Source organism: Poeciliopsis prolifica, unplaced genomic scaffold, assembly GCF_027474105.1.
Source record: "Poeciliopsis prolifica strain line A6 unplaced genomic scaffold, Auburn_PproV2 SCAFFOLD007, whole genome shotgun sequence".
NCBI classification, from domain to species: domain Eukaryota; kingdom Metazoa; phylum Chordata; class Actinopteri; order Cyprinodontiformes; family Poeciliidae; genus Poeciliopsis; species Poeciliopsis prolifica.
In genome coordinates, this window is record NW_026562382.1 from 7,487,284 (window position 1) to 7,504,073 (window position 16,790).

General features: G+C 38.5%; 1 protein-coding gene across 1 annotated transcript in view; it reads right to left on the minus strand.

Moving 5' to 3' along the window:
* Positions 1 to 291: 291 nt before the first annotated feature.
* myo16 (myosin XVI) overlaps positions 292 to 16,790 on the minus strand; it is a 95,485-nt gene continuing 78,986 nt past the window's right edge. The window contains exons 32-35 of the mRNA XM_055031731.1: positions 15,260 to 16,498; positions 11,474 to 11,626; positions 10,184 to 10,266; positions 292 to 4,479 (exon numbers count right to left, since the gene is read on the minus strand). Of these exons, the coding sequence (XP_054887706.1) occupies positions 4,309 to 4,479; positions 10,184 to 10,266; positions 11,474 to 11,626; positions 15,260 to 16,498 (1,646 nt within the window). The 3' untranslated portion in view covers positions 292 to 4,308. The remainder of the gene's footprint in view (positions 4,480 to 10,183; positions 10,267 to 11,473; positions 11,627 to 15,259; positions 16,499 to 16,790) is intronic.

Below are 16,790 nucleotides of genomic sequence, written 5' to 3' on the forward strand. Positions count from 1 at the left end.
AGATGGGTAAATGCTGTGCGTTTGTAATTTCAAAGATCATAAATGGCGAGAAGGTTTTCCACATCATCAAAATCTCAGCTCAAAACATGGAGTCCCAAAACCAGAGGGGATGTGTGGAACATTTTAAAGCTACAAACAAGACATCTGTCAGGAGAAAAGATTAATATCAGTTGTCTCATTTTTTATTTTAGTATGGAAAATTGCAGCTAAAGAGTAATGATTTAATTATTACATAACCACAAAGCATTATTCCTTCAAAAACATGCACACGACGAGATAGACCACCAGAACTGTTGGGGACAGATTTATTTTACTGAGATTTTATGAAACACAAGGTAGCACATGATTTTTGAAGTCGATAGAAATAAATGGCTTCAAAATATTTTAAGTCAATTTAGTGAAGTTTATTAGGCTACATATTCTTTATGTTCTTTTGCTTGTTAAACTTTTTGTCAATAAAGACATACCTGACATGTTTCGTTAGCAGGTTTCTGTCGTCGTCAAAGGTGTCACTAGGTGACACGGAAAATGCCTCAGGGAACAACAGCTGATTTCGACAAGTCACGTCGATTTCTAAAAGAACTTATGAAATAGGACAATTTTTCTTGTGTGCCACATGCAAACGTAGACAAGCACAAACATGGGGCTTCCACAAATCTCCAATTTGCCCACAGTTTTCACAAAAAAAGCATTTTTACAGAATATTTGTGAGTTGACGGGCTATATATGAACTTAATGTTGGCATAAGTGTCTATAAGTTTGTTTGAGAATGTAGCAAAATGTGCAATCTGAACACAACACCATTGTAGTGGCATCAACATAAAAATACAAAATAATCCCAACCAATTTCATGTAATCTGTGGCAAACTTGAATACAAATAAAAAGATAATGTATAATGTGATATTGCTCAAGAAAGGAAATGAGCTCTAAATAAATCTTTAGACTTAACTTTGTGTAACCTTGTTTTTTTACACATAGAGAAACTGACATTGACACAATTGTGCTTTATTGCTGTACAGAGACAGAATTATAAAACATTGGGATAATATTTATGAAATACCACAATCTTTTTGTTTTTTTCCACAAACACATACATATGCAAATGAAAATATATTGTATGTCAGGTACAAAAGAAGGATCACAATAAAAAAGAAATAAAAAACAAAACAAACATATGACAAAATTATGAAAGGCAGTGACAAACCCCATATTTAGGCGCAGAAATAATAGAATAACAATAACAGAATGGCCATTTAACACTGACTGTAGCACCAGAAAGCTGATCTCTGAAGAGATGATTTTATAGATTTCTGACAAACAGAGATGAGTGGCAGTAATCGGCCTGCCAGTTATACGTATTGTAGACTTTAATGAGGACAATTAGTGTTTGGGGTAGGCGAAGGGTTCACAGTGTGGCGAAAAACAACTCTTCACATTAGAAAATCTGCATTTCACCCCCCCTAACATAAGCATGTTATGGAAAGTGCAAAGATATCGATCATGCAAGGTAAAAGCCTTATTTCATGGTTTAAGGGTATGCACAAAAATCACACAGAAAACCCGAACACTGTTCATGATGAATGGTAGGTTTTACCCTGCAGAGGGCATCAACAGAGTTCACCAGCTTGATCTTTGCTTAGTATGCTTGCATCAGATTTGCTCCTCGATAATGTTTCTAGTTCTGCAGCTCAGAAGGTGTTCATGATGGAGTAAATCGGTCTTTTTGCATTGTTACCTCACTTTAAAAATGAACTCCAAACAAAGACATAGTTCACATTAAGCAGTCAAGTATATTCTTTTTAGAAGCAAGAGCATATTCCAGTAATAATTCACAAAGCTACAAAGAATATCAGTGATGCTCAAATAATAAATGTTTGCATTTCGGCATTCAGTCAAAAGAAAGAAAAAAAAAAAAGAACTCTGGTGGTGGTGATTCCCAAGTCGTCTTGCACCTTTGTGCTGCTAATTTGTAGGGCTAAATCAATCAGACACATTGTGGGTGATCAGTGGCAAAGAGAAATCCATTAGCTCTATTGATACTGAGTGTTGTTAACCATTTAGGCTGATCTCCCAAGATCAAACGGCTTGCCAAGACACGCCCAACACAAAGATCAACCACTACACCACATAAACATTGTGCAGCAAACAACTGTTAAATCAATCTTCCGGCTTGCATCAGGAAAAAAACGAACAAAAATACAACAAAACAAAAACATAACAGGATCTGGATAATAAATACGTAAAATAATTCCACAGTAACAGACAGGTCATTGTAAAAAAAGAAGATATTCACATGTTTTAAATAAATCTCTTCCAGTTTCTCATTCATTGCATCAAACCCTCCGCCCCCCCCCAAAAAAAACAAAAAAAACAACAAAATCGAAAAACATTCTTCAATCTCAGAGTCCTTAAAATGAACAGAATTTGTACACATCATACATGTCTTTTGTCTTTTATTTCAGTCTCTATGCTCTTCTGGGATGATGAAAGCAAAGGACTTCAAACACCAGTCGCTATTTACAATGACGTTACCATGGAAACACCCGTAAAGCCAGTTTCATCCGTCTGTTAGAGGAAGGAGGGCAGCAGGTTGAGCTGGAAAGAAGGTCTGTGGTTTGGGGTCAAACGGGGGAGATGACGGAAAGGACTCGGGGTTAGAGGTCAGTGCAGGACGAGCACACAGTGGAAGAATCTGCACAGAAGTCCAGTTGATCTGAGTGTGAGCATGACACCGAACACACAACCCCGCTTCGTTGTTAGAAGCTTGAAACATTAGAGGCTCAGAACAGCAACGCAAACTCTAAAGTCCAACTATATTTATTTTTTCTTATTAATTCATTACTAATGAGCAAGCTAAAAAAAAAACATGAATAAGTATCAGAATAATTGGGGTTATATCCTCTATAGTCAGACTGACATGGAAAAAGAAGAGCGCAAATAAATCATTTGAAGCCTAGAATTAATGACATTCAGGCTTTCCATGTCTGTTGTGGGTGAAACTAGAAAAAAAAAACATTTTGAAAGTGTCTCCTCTTCATCGAACTAATTTTGTAGATGAAGCAGCATCTCTGATCAGTAGGATAACTGATATTCGTTAATGAACAAATCCAGAATTTAAAGAAGTTGCTTTTACAAACTCAGAGGTCAAAGAATATAAATTGTTTGAAGATTTGAGCAAAAGTTGTCATTATTTCTATGGGACTTAATGTGTTTGACTCAATCAAAGAAAGGTCTGGCCTCATATTCTCTCACCTAACAATGCTTATGTTATCACACAATTAGAGTTTTGCATGTTTTTTCTCTTATTTACAATCTTTTTTCCTCTGTTCACATTGTCAATAAAACATATTTACTCTTTTAAACCAGCCTGTACATCAAATAATTAAAGAGCTTATAGTATGTATCATATGCAACAATACTTCAATCGTATTTTCACTTGAATCACTTTGGCACAGAGTCGCGTGTTCACAACATGAACGACACACCTGTCTGCTAAAACATTTGCATCTTTAGCAACTTGTTAGATTCCCTTTTCACGGTAAAGGTAAGTGCAGTGGTTTGGAATTTGGGCACAGGGCTTTTATTCAAGGCTGGTCAATAACGAGAACGAGAAGTACCTGACCCCTTGGTGTCTTGCTGCCCGAGTTACCAGAAGCACTTAGGAGTCGAGCATGTCGAAGCCAGCTGCACGGATGTTAAAAACCTGGAAGTTCCTAAAGGCGTTGGGTTTGCTTGTAAACTTCACAAGTCTGCATGCAAGAACCCCGGTGTGAACATGTAGGAACTCAACAGTATCATCAGCACCATGTTGTGGGGAGGAAACTTGTTTGTGTGCAACAGCAATTCAAGACCATCTATTGGAGAGACATGAGGTTCTTCGGCATCTGACCACCACAAATATACTGCTGATTTGCTCTCAGGTGCAGCCTCCAATAAATGGACATCGTCCTTTAGGTGAAAATAAATAGACGTGTTATAATAATTTAATCTCTTATACGTCTGCTTATTTTTTTTATACATAAAGTATTTGATCATATAATAAAACCCACTTTCACAGGAACAGCTGTTTATGCATTCATACACACTTTGCACACTTAGTTTATGTCATATCAGGTAGAGCACCTTCCACAGTCAGTGCAAATAGAGGAGAAGCCGAAGCCCCAGCCCAGGGGCTAGGCTCCTTAGCCTTCGGCCTCGGTTCATCAGCGTAGCCCATGGGCACTGAGGTTGGTGGCCCAGATCAAATTTACAACAAAGAGTTTATCTTTGACGAAAGGATTTGAAGACGTAACTTCAGATACCGCAGCTCAAGGAGAGGCCTTCCTTTTGGTCCAGAGCAGTGTGGGGGGCAGGGGTGGGGACTGAGGCGGACGCTGCTTGTGACTGCTCCGCCCCTCACACTGCACCTGCTGCCAACGGAGAAGCTCCCTGAGGGCGGCACTCTCGTCTCTGTTGGTCAGATGTAGGCGCTGGAGCAACTAGAGAAGGAAGAAGAAGTTTGGTTGGGATTAGAGAGGAAGAGCATATGTTACTTGATTTGATGAGATGAAGAAGCAAATGTATGATTAATGAGAGATGTGAATGAAAAGTTCAGGTTTTACATCAACACAGCTGGATAAAAAAAAAATAATACACAAGTTCTAGTCTTGGACTTTTCTGACAGGCCGTAAATAAAAATGTGCACATGTAGAAACACTTTCAACCACTGAAATAAGAGCAAATCACTACTGATGTTCAAGTCAATTGTATGGGTTGAAAAGAATTCTCAGTTTTTTGTTGATAATCCAAACCAAGAAAATATTAAAAAGAAACTTCCATGTTCAGTTAGAATTCAACAGATTAATTATGTGGAGATCAGCTTTGTAAGAAATTTTGTTTTTTTCTTAATTGTCTACTGATTATCAGGGCAAGATTATTCGTCACTGATCACAGTCTTTAGAACACAGCTTGTGATCTGGAAAAAGCAATAAAAACAATCCAATTTGTTAAAGCCTATAAAAATTTTGTATTTCTACAACCCTACGATGAAAATCAATTCACTTCGCTGCATCTAAGTTATTATTATTTCTAAAAAAAGCAAACTTACATTTATTTATTCCTGCTGACATTCATCATATGTCTTTTTTCCATCTGTTTAAGTCTCTTATTTCACTCAGTAGTTTACACACAATACGTTCACCAGATATTACATGGAGGTGACTGGATGTCTAACGAGTCCATAATCTAAATTTAATCATCTAATTGTATCACATGTGAATGTATTTTGTATTAACCCGAGATGTCGAAAAACAAATTGCTTCAAAGAAAAGTTATTCTTTCAACCAAACAGATTTGTCCAAGCTTGAAATATTTTTACTGTAATACTTTCCAAAACATGTCACTTTGTCACAGCAATTACACACAAGCAGTGGTGTGACGTAGATGAGCATTATGTTTCAGATATCCATATGAGATTAAACACTCAGATTGACCGCCTGCACCGGCAGACAAGAATCTAATCCATAATTTACACCTCTCTGCTAGGCTATTCAGTGCTGTGGTGCCAAGCAGGAACACCAGCTACTGGAACAGTAGACAAGAGGGAACACCATGTCCTTCTGCAATGCATGACTGCACATGGACTCACACAAACACAAATAGACTGAATGCAACAAGGCTCAGAAACTATTGGAAATATTCAAAGATTTGTAGTTTGTGACCTTTCTGACTGAGAACGCTGCACATTTCAGCAATAATTTTTAAAATGGAACGATAAACATAATATGATGTGAATATAGCATTTACAACATAAAGAAAATTTATAATAATTCCGAAAAAACCGAACCGCCAGAATATCATGAAGATTCTGTGCACAACCTGCACGAGTTTGGGTCAGGTAAAGCTTGAAACCACCTGCGTCCTTTCCCCAGTCCTGATGAGTATACAGATCTGACTTAAAACAAAAATAACCAGAATAAACAGGTGACGTCTTTGTTCTGATCACAGTTGATCTTAGAACTCAACTGTGAAATTAAAAATATTCAGTCAAAAGGGTTATGCATTTATCTATGGGTTATGCATTTATCTATGGTAATTCTATATACTAGTTTTTTAAATACTAAGCACATAAATTCTAAGAATATATAGTATCTCAGTCCCAAATGTGATTTAAGTTATACCACATTTGTAGAGAAAGTAAAAAAAAAAAAAGTATGATGGTCTAAAAAGAATATTATACTTTTTGAAAGTGTGTTTGTCCCAATCTGTTGAATATCAGAACAGACTGTGCTTTAAAGATGAAAGGGGCAATGACATCAGAAGTCAGTAATCATTTCTGTGTGAGCTTTTTTTTTTCTTGGAAATGTCTTTTTTACCAGCGGGTTTAGGTCCACAATGTATCATACTGTTTGTCCTTCTCATACGTTTCAGAAATGGGAATGTGTTGTGCTGTGCAGTTCGGAGAAGGAAACGTGTGAAGACTCCTACTTTAAATGTCATTGCCTTTCCCGAGACATTGTCTGAACGGATAAACAAAACTATCAATCTTTATTGTCTTCAGTCACTCAGCCGTCTGTCAATTTGCTATATAATTAGCCTCGACTGCTCTTGGAAAAATACAAACCAGTCTATTCATTCCTAATTAGCTTGCCCCCTTTATCTTCCAGCATCCTTTCTTCTTATTAGCTATGAAAGTCCTACGCAAACAGAGTTTGGAATGAAGCTAACAGACAAAAAAGTGATTCGTAGAATGAAATTAATGAAGAAATTAATGACATTAAAACCGATCCAAAAAGCCATCAGAAAAGTATTTTCTCTTTTCTTTTCCTCACAGTATTTGCAACATGTCTGCGGTGATGAGCAGAGCATAGAAGAAGACAGAAAAAACACAAACACAAACATATGAATATGGTCCAACTTTTAATAAGATGAATCACCAGAGTAATAAATAAGAAAAAATAGTCTGAAAATGGATTAATAGGTAAATCAAGTTACATTAGACAGCAGAGAATTTTGACCAGGTGAATAACAAATAAAATCAAAGACTGATCAGAGATTTGTTGCCTTGGTCTGAACTCTGGTTTTTGTGAAGTTTTCTTCTGTTGATACCAATTCTAGTCAATTATCATTTCTCTTCCAGAGCTATAGTAAACAGCATTCAAAATATTTCTTCTTACCCTCCTCATAGTACTAATGTTTAGTGTTACGAATGCCAACCTTAACTCTGGGGCGACGGTGGCCCGGTGAGAAGAATAGTCATCCTGCATTTGGGAAGTTGTGAGTTTCAGCCTAATTTTCTGGATCTAACTTTTTTTTTTTTCAAAAAGCCCCAAAGCTTCCAAAATCAGCATCTTGTAAAACAGAAGTTAAGAGCACCTAAGAATAAAACTAAGCAACTTTGCTGTAATATCTCAGTTGCTTGCTGGCAAAATGCTCCCAGGCGGATAAAGATTGTGGCAAAAAACTCACTATGTATCCAAAAATGTTTACAAAATGACCAAAAACTTCCATGGTGCAAAACAGCAAATAACATTTTCAAGATATAAATGTTCTTTCCTCAGTAACAATTTCCACAGTTGAGTTTTGACTGCCAGCTTAATCATCTAATGATGAATAGGAACTGCATTTTGAGTTTTGTTGACTTTTCAGAATTAATTTTACAAATAGAGCATCACATTTCTATGCCTTGAATCAATCACTGAACTGGGATTACTGTGAGCACCAGTGAGTATCATTGACGATCTAAGAATGAGGAATGCCAGCTAGTCTGTTTTCTTCTAAGATATAAAAAATGGTAATACGAGGTTTCTCTACAAACAATAAAAAAGGGAGCAGATGAACTGTTGATGAAGTTATGCAAAAGCAGTGCTTTTCTCAATTTTGACTTCCTGATTTTATGTACATGTTTATCAGAACATTATGATCTTCTTTCCTTGGCTTTAGTTGTTTATAAAAGCCCCAGGCTCCATAAATAACCAGACTATTAATCTTTTTTGCCAATGTTCTGAGGACGTATCATATTTTCGCAGAATTTCTATGAAAAACACTGCTGTTGCCGTCAGGCTTAAGATCATCATGGCTGTGACACACTCACCACATCCCTATATATGGGAAGTGTTTCCGGTGAGACCCCCTGACCACCCTCTTTGTTTTAGAGGGCAGCCCCTGCACCAAATGGAGAAAAGTTGAGATGCCCCCTCTGGAAAATACATGAAGGATAAAAGAGCAAAGTGTTAGAATTGCAGAGAAAGAAAGTCTTCTCCGTACTTGGAAGGTGCTGCAGACGTCTAGAAACACTGTGACTAGGAAAGCTGGCGCATCAGCATTTTACCTGCGTTCACACACAGGTCATCTGGAAATGGAGGGGAAAAGTGTTTCTTCAGTCGCAGGATTTTAAAGAAGGAACACAGAGTCCTTTCACACCTTTTGTGGAGTTTTATCTATGAAAGGTAAATCCTGTGAGCTCGTCTCAAAGTGGTACACCGTGTCCTTTGCTTATTTCTTTTGCTTCGAGCTTAGCTGAACGAATCCAACCTGATATTAAAAGTCTTTTAGTTTTTCCTGAGAGAAAACTTTGTGTGGAAGTTTGAATACTATTCAACATGCAATATATTAGGACCTTAACAATGGAGTACGGTATGTAACTTTTATTTAATAAAAAATAATTTTTTATGTTTGCTAAAACTGTCACTATGACGTAACAGTCGAATGTGAGACAGATAATTAGTGAAAAACAAACAAAAAACCTCCTTTGGCTTCTCCCTGATCTCCTATTGCCACTTGGAGAAATACTCCGCTCGGTTAGAAACAACCAGTCAGAGTCAGGAGGAGGGACTTTCCTCTGTCCTGGTATACCCAGTACACATTACTTTTCTAACTTTAGAAAGTTAAAATATCTGTTTATGGGCACTGACTTGATGAACAAAACTGACTGATATATGTTTATCATATGGTTCAGATAAATTGCTGAAGTTCAAACTGAGCATCAGAAAGAGGAAGAAAGGAGACAAAAGTGACTTTAAGTGGCATGGTTATTGGCACCTCAGACTGATGCACCGAAATCTCAGACAGAAGAGTGCAAACAACGGTCCAACACAATATTAGAGATGTTTACCTGATAAAATGTTTCGTGAATGTGTATAAAACTCAAAGTAATCATTTGAAATTGCAAAAATTTAGATATAGATTATTACTGTATCTTGAGATCAGGATGAAAAAAGATGCACATTGTTAAGAGAGAGTAAGAACCCTAAACCCGTCAACAGCGTAAAACTGCCATGGAGGACTTTTACATATGTTAATAGACCTGGCTATCTGTAAACATTTATGAAGTGAATCTCACAAATAAACATATATTACTGACAGTTCTATCTTATATTTCAGACATGAGCTATTAAGAGTTTATCTCCAATGTTCTACATGGGAAAATTCAAAGAATCAATCTACCATTAAATGCTAAATGAGTCACATTCAGGGAATGCTGTCGTTTGGTTAATTTTTTTCAGTAAATCACAGGACTGCTTTCTCCATTTTTAGAAGATGACAACCCAGATATAAAGAAAAGTTGAATGTCATCTTTGGAAAAAAAAGTTCTTGCCAGAGGTGAAATTACAGCACATGATAATCACTATGAGAGCTTGAATCTCTCTTGCTCTATCCTTGGACTTTTTGTGTGTGGCATGGATCATGCAAGTTTGATTTCCTACTGCTTTAGGCTTGTTGATAATTATAGCACTGGTTAGTTGTGCCTCTGTTTTTCACTTAGATGTGTGTGAGTTTGGGTTCGAGTGGACAGGACAACGAACCTAATCCTGCAACAGGACACCTGCCTGTCGTGTCTGAAGAAGCTCGCGTGTCAGGAGAGGTACATGATGTTCCAAGGAGGTGACTTTTTCCCTTCGCTTCGTCAACAAACCCAAACACAATAACATCTGTCGTTACAGGGGCTGTGAATGTGTTTGAGTAAATGTTTGTGCGTCTATAACCGGCTGTAAGCAAACTGATCTAAAAATGAAGGCCAAGGTTTCACAAAGCCTGCAAATGTGAGGCAGCGTCTGGAGCTAACAGGCTGAAATAATAATAATAAAAAAAAAAAACACAGAATCTAAAGCTGAAAGGAAAATTAGTGTATTAATCAAACAATTCGCCATTTTTGGGGCTATGCATAAAATATTAGAATGGAAATGCTTTGTGATGTGTGATTACCTGAGTATGATGGCTGTCCAAATGTCTGTGCAGGGAGGTGGTGCTGGAGTTTGACTTGCTGTGACTCTCATCCTCCAGTGATCCTGAATATTACACAAATAGCAAACACCCAGTCGGAGGTCAAATCCAGCTCTAAAAATATTCAAGTGGCATTCTTTTCACTGTACATCTCAATAATTAGAAAGCAGCCGAAAAGGTCATTTTTTTCAGCAATTCAGTTAAAAAAAATGAACACAGTTATCATAGAGAGTCTACATACAAGAAGTGAAGTATTTCAAGACTTTATTTTTGGTAAGTCACAATAAAAATATTAAATTAAGTTTTTCAAAAAAAAAAAATGTTAATGTTGCATGAAATCTTTAACAATTGAAGTCTAAGTTTGATTTGGTCGACAAACTGACCCGACCTAAACCCAGCACAGACTCTATGGAATAATAATATCAAGAGGAAGACGAAAGCCTCCAGACTAGCAGACAAGCTGGAGCTGGTCTTTCATAACACCTGAGCAGAGACACAGACTGATTGCCTCAATTGCACGCTGCAACCACATATTGAGTGGATATACAGGACGCCGGCACAGTCTGACATTTACTGTATGTGTTTATCCTTATTCAATTTGTTAATTTTGAGTTTTTATTGTGTAACATACAAATATAGCTTTTTAAACTGTTCAAAAAGTGAAGCGAGAAAAAATATGTTTTGATATTTTAAATAACTTTTAAATAAGTTTTATTTTTGCATTTTTATTTATTATTTATCAATAGTTTTAATGGTTAGTATACAAGTTTTTTTCAGATAGGTATCTTGAATAATTTGGTCATATTCCATTTGAAGAAAATGAACACATTAACAATAAAAACCATAGAGAAATAATAATCATTCATTTGCTAAAATTTCAGCAAATAAATCTCCAATATTTAAATATTAAAACAATTTTTTTTGTTTACTTCTTGAACAGTTCAAAAAGCTAAGTTCACATATTGTGCAGACGGATTCATTATCAACTCGGTTACTTTAAGTCACAGCATAACAAAATGTCAAAATGCTTGATTTTTGGCTTTTATTTCCTTTTTTGGACCCTAGGGCTGGACGTTGCCATTTACTAGATTTTTCTCAATGAAGATGAGAGCAACCTGCTTTTTCTTAAATAGGTTGTCATACGTAAACTCATGGAAGAGAAACAGGGAACTCCCTAAACCTTGGCTGACCTAGACAGTATAGCAGATCATGATTTCAAGAGATCATTTGTCAGGAAGGCAAATAGTAAAACGTAAAGCCTCGTGGTGTTACCATTAGATATCTGGTTGCCATTCTCCACAGGGACAGGGCTTGGGGGATGGAGAGAGTGGTTGTTGGCGTTCTTGTCTTGCAGCTGCAGGGATGGTGAGGTCGGTGCAGAGCCACTTTCTTCCCTCCCTGGCAGATTGATGTTAGAATTGAATCCTGGAAACAGAACAACCAGAGAAAAACACAATATACGCAGAAGTCACACTTATTCAGACAAAAATCTGTGGAATTTCAACATTTACAAAAAAGGTCTCTAAACTCAATACCTTCCCTGGTAATATAAAAGGTCTTAAAATAAATTACAATCTTATTGTGGCAGAAAAATTAAGACAAATCTAACAATGAGGGAAAAATGTAATGTTAAATAAAAAAAGTTTTTTCCCGTATTATAAACATTCCTAGGAACACTTGTAGTTTATATTTTGATCTTCTTCATTTGACACAATAGTTTAGGAACTTTTAATTAGCAATCTATGACAATCTCAGAAAGCTTCAATTGTTAGTATCCTTGTTACTTTATGCTGCCTTTCCATGGTATTAAAAAGGAAATTTATTTTAAAATATTTTACAAGGTTGAAACAGAGAGATAGAGGAATCTTTGATTAGGATCTAGACTTCCTTTTGGAATACCTCTTAAGTAAGCATGATAATCCAAGTTGCTACTTTTTATTCAGATTTTTTATTTTTTATCAAAATGCATTTTAATTATAACTGCTAGTTTCTTTTATTTTAGGATCTTTTAAAAGTTTCTGCAAGAAGAGAGAATATTTGTGAATGGTGCAATAATATTCACTGATTATTTCCACTTGAGAAAAATTGGTAAATCATTTGTAACATGAAAATGCAATTTCATACTTTTGCATTTTAAATTTTACTTTTTGAATTTGGTTTTATTATTTGAAAAGTTTCCAATTTGGCTGTTGGTTGAGATGTGTTTCCAAAAGCCTCTGCAGCTCTTCAAGGGTCATACAAAAACTGCATGAGTAACCCTGGCTGCATGTGTTAGTAGATGATCAGCTGTTGTCTCACACGAAGAATGTCTACCTTTTGTCTCAGCTCACCCACACCCACCCAGTCACACGATACCGAAACATACGCTTGACAAACTCAAATACAACATATTAGCTTCCAGAGTTAAAAATTGTGTCCAAGAAGTAGAAATGATCACTTCAATTCCAAGTTTGTCTCTGGGGAATGTGGTTAAGTAAAACTGGATGCTAATCCTCTTCATTTCTTTGAAGTATGGTTTTTTTTATGACACGTTTGTGGAAAAATCTCAAGGCCACCTGCCGTCTTTCCTTGGTATTCCTGTGGTTTTCTCATACCATTGGGGTGAGAACGGGGAGGGGGCCGGCGGGGGAGAGTCAGCTGTTCTGCACAGAGATGTCAGGGATAGCAACTATAACCTCTGCCTGCTCCCTAGAGCTGAGTATCACATTCAGCCATCTGACTGCCAAAAGGGAACGGAAGTGGCTTGTCCTGTTAAACTCATAGGCATCCCTATGCACTCAGATCTGAGGTGGCCGCTGTGCTCAAAATACCCCACTGCCCACCTCACTGTCACACACACCACTTTCCATGATGCCAGTGCTTTTTCCTGCTCCAGTCCAGGTGCTGACGAAGACTCAAGTACAAAATGTGATGTGGGGCAAATGCGTCATCATTCACTCGCTCACATACAGCGTCTTATAAGGTTCTCAGCATCCAGCTTGATGTTCTTTTTACCATTATAGAAGCATGATGCAATAGCTTACTACGCAAACCATGGAGCTCCTCCATAAGGCAATGGAAAGAGGAGCTTTTATTTTCACCAACAGCTACACCTTCCACTCTGTTGCAGTTTTTTTTATTACATCTCCTCTAGATATTTGACCAGGTTGTACTGTACACTGCTTCAGAGCATTCACACTCCCCTCAATACAACATGAGTGAGCTGGTAAATATTTGATGCCTAATCCTCATCATTCTACTGCTCATACATTATTGACAAAGCCCCAACTAATAAACTCTGAGGAAACACAGTCGGGTAGCTGAATTTCTATCTTGTCTTATAGGCTAAAGTTGTGTTAAGACTGCATCAAATTAGAATATTTACATCATCCCAAAGCAATCTCTTTTTGGGCTTGAATAGCCTGACCTGGTGACCCTCCACTGCACCAACTGTGTGTGACTGAAATATTGCCCTACTTTCTATAATTTTGTGTGCACCACATGCAGCCCACTGAACTGCCTTGCACAATAACCCAGAACTTAAACTGATTATTATCCGACACTAAAGGAGCCTATGCAAGCTTGCTCATAAGCCAACATGTGAGAAAGCAAATGTGGAAGCCGAAGGGCACGGCGACGCAGATAGTAACAAATAGGTTTGTGCAAGTCTGCCAACAAAGATGGCTCTTGCAACATCTACATAACAATATTGATTTTTCTATGGTAGATGTTAGAGAGCCTGATACTATTCAAAACCTGATTTAACTAATCTACAGGTAAGCTCATGTGGTGGTCTGGCTTTGCGTCAGTCAGCACCCCAGAGGGGACAGTCCACTTCCTGTTCCTATTTACTCTTAACATATGACTTGTAATAGCACAAAAAGAGTGTTTTTTTTTTTTGCATGGTTGTTTGTCCCGTCATGGACTGGTGACTTGTTCAGGGTTTACCCAGCCTCTCACTCAATGATCGCTAAAGATAGGCACCTTCACCTCCACAACCCTGCAACAATAAGTGGGTATAGATAATAGTTAATGGTAGGCTCAACAAGACTAATCACATGGAGGTGTGAGGTGTTGTATAAGATAAATTCACAGTGAGGCACTAATAGACAGCTCAGCAGGTGTGTGATGTGGAAATGCACTGTAAGCTGAAGTTGATCACTAAAAGCCTAGCACAGTTTGACTCTAATGATGCAAAATGCATGTCAGATACCTAAATGACTGACAAAGGCGAGGAAACAATTATCCATAGAATTTTATCTGTGTGTATCCCTTTTTCCATCCGTTTAGTTTCAATCTAGATTCTTCAGTTGCGCAATGAATAAATGCTTATGTAAACTTTAATAGTTGATGTGTCAGTGGCACTGCATGTAGTCTGATGCATGAATTAGCTTAAGGCTCTCCCATACTGCACCAGAAGTGTCAAGATCAGCAATCATTAACTTAGTTTGGTGACAAAAATTGTATCTGCCTCCCCTGTCTTGCACAGAGCCCTGTGTGGTCAGACGTATGATTGGTCAGAAGTTTGTGGTCATGTTTTATGCAGAAAAAACAACGTTGATATTTTGTTTTAACTAGTTTGCTTCCTTTTTTTTTTTTTGTAATTTCAGGCAATATGTAGAATTTTAGGGAGTGTTAATGTGATCTGGTGAGGAATCAAGTACATTTGTACAATAAATCACAAAGTAACACAGAATGTCAAACGGCTAAAAAATCCTGGATGGAAATTGCAACTTTGTTGTCCGTGAAGGAGGTGGACTGCGGAAGAGTTTGGTGCTCTCTCCATAATCATTTTGTAAAAGATAATAGAAGATGCAAGAAGGGTTTGGGTAGAGGTTTGATGTATACTGAAGTGAGAAGGGTGTCTATTCCTTGAATGTTCAGCTTTAGATGAAGAATGAGAGAGCCTTCCCCCAAGCAAGTTCTTTCTTGTTACTGCAAAGTCTTGGAATTATAAATAATAACAAAATGGCAAAACAAAACTGAAAGTAAAAGGATTTTAAAGTAAAATCTTAAAGAATTGAATTCACAAAAAATCTGGCTATTAGTCGTACAACATCGTAAAAAACATCAACAGACCTCCATCTCTCATTTTGCGTGCAGGTGTTGACTTCCTCAGCAAGCTGCGTCCTGAACTGAACAAAGTGTTGAGCTCCTCTAGGGGGCTGGTCAGGGGTCTCCCATTGGCTGGGTTAAACAACAGTGGTGATGATGAACATGAGTGTGCCCTCCGTGGCTCAGGTCGAGACATCTTCACAGGCGAATAAGGAGGCGGCTTCCCCATTGGGTCCCCACCTGCCCTTTGTGAGGCGATTTTGGGGGAGTCAGAGCTCCCAGTGACAGATGCTGCACGAGTCAGAGCCAGGAAGTTGGCCTCAGGTGGGAAGGGGAAGTGTGAGGGTGGTCTGTAGGGAGGAGGTGGTGCGCTTGGGGGAGGAGGAGGTGGTGGAGGAGTGAGCGGAGGTGTAGACTTCTTTTCTGGCATGAGGACTGTGAGACTAGGTGAAGAGTCAGCCCTCTGGCGTGAAAACTGTGGGGACAGGGGGCTATCTGGACCAGTGGCATAATTCAGGTTCGTCTCAAACACTGGCAGCTTCTTTACCTCCAAAGGGGTGAGGGGTGATTCATCTGAAGCAGGAGAACAGGTAACAGGAGAGGGGGGAAACACCAGGAGAGGGGGACGGTGAGGGAGCAAGTTGGGGAACGGAGCAGGGATATCACAGCTGCCATCTTTGCCAAGCTGAGCTTTGGTAGCAGCACTGTTAGGCAGGCTCTGTGTGTGAGAAACATCCATAGTAGCAGTGGCACTAGATGGTATTTGCTTGTTTTCCTCACCCTTTGGAGGAGACATCCCCAATCCAATCAGGCCCAGTGTTAGAGCCTGGAGCCTAGCAGCCTTGGTGATTGCAGGAGCAGGATTTCCACCATCTTCAGGTGGGAGATACTTCATCTCCTCATACACAGCTTCTGAGTCCACCAGATCTGGGCTGTCAGGGGGTTCTTGGAGGCTCCGAGTCCGTGGCTGGGACCCTAACATCTCAATGTATACATCCTCTTCGTCTTGGCCCTTGTATAGACTGAGTGGAACCCCTTTTGGAGCATCTAAAGAAGCTGCCCTCTGCATCAGGCCTCCAAACCCCCCACCTCGAGAAAGCAGGGCCATCTTTACATCAGCAGGGCGCAGCTGGTGGAGCTGGGGTGCCACGGCGTTAATCTCCTCATATGAGCCTGTCAGCTTAGTGTTAGGGCTGCGCTTAGGTTTGGGCGGCGGCACCTTTCTCATGGTTGTGTAGTCATCACTGTGAGGACGCGGCTTTGCTGAGGAAATGACATAAGAAGGGATTTCAACACAAAGCAGGTTTCAGCAATGTGTACGACCACAAAAACAAACAAAAAACAACAACACATTTGAGTGTTTTTATCTCGGAAACAACTTCCACACCTAAAGTATTAGTGGGACCTGTTAATGAATGAATGAAACATAAGAGACAAAGTATCATAACCATAGTGTATAGTGCATTCATACAAGCTGTAACTTTTCACATATTGTCAAATTACAACCACGAACAGGTGCTTTCACTGACAGGAAAACATTGGTGATTTTCAGATT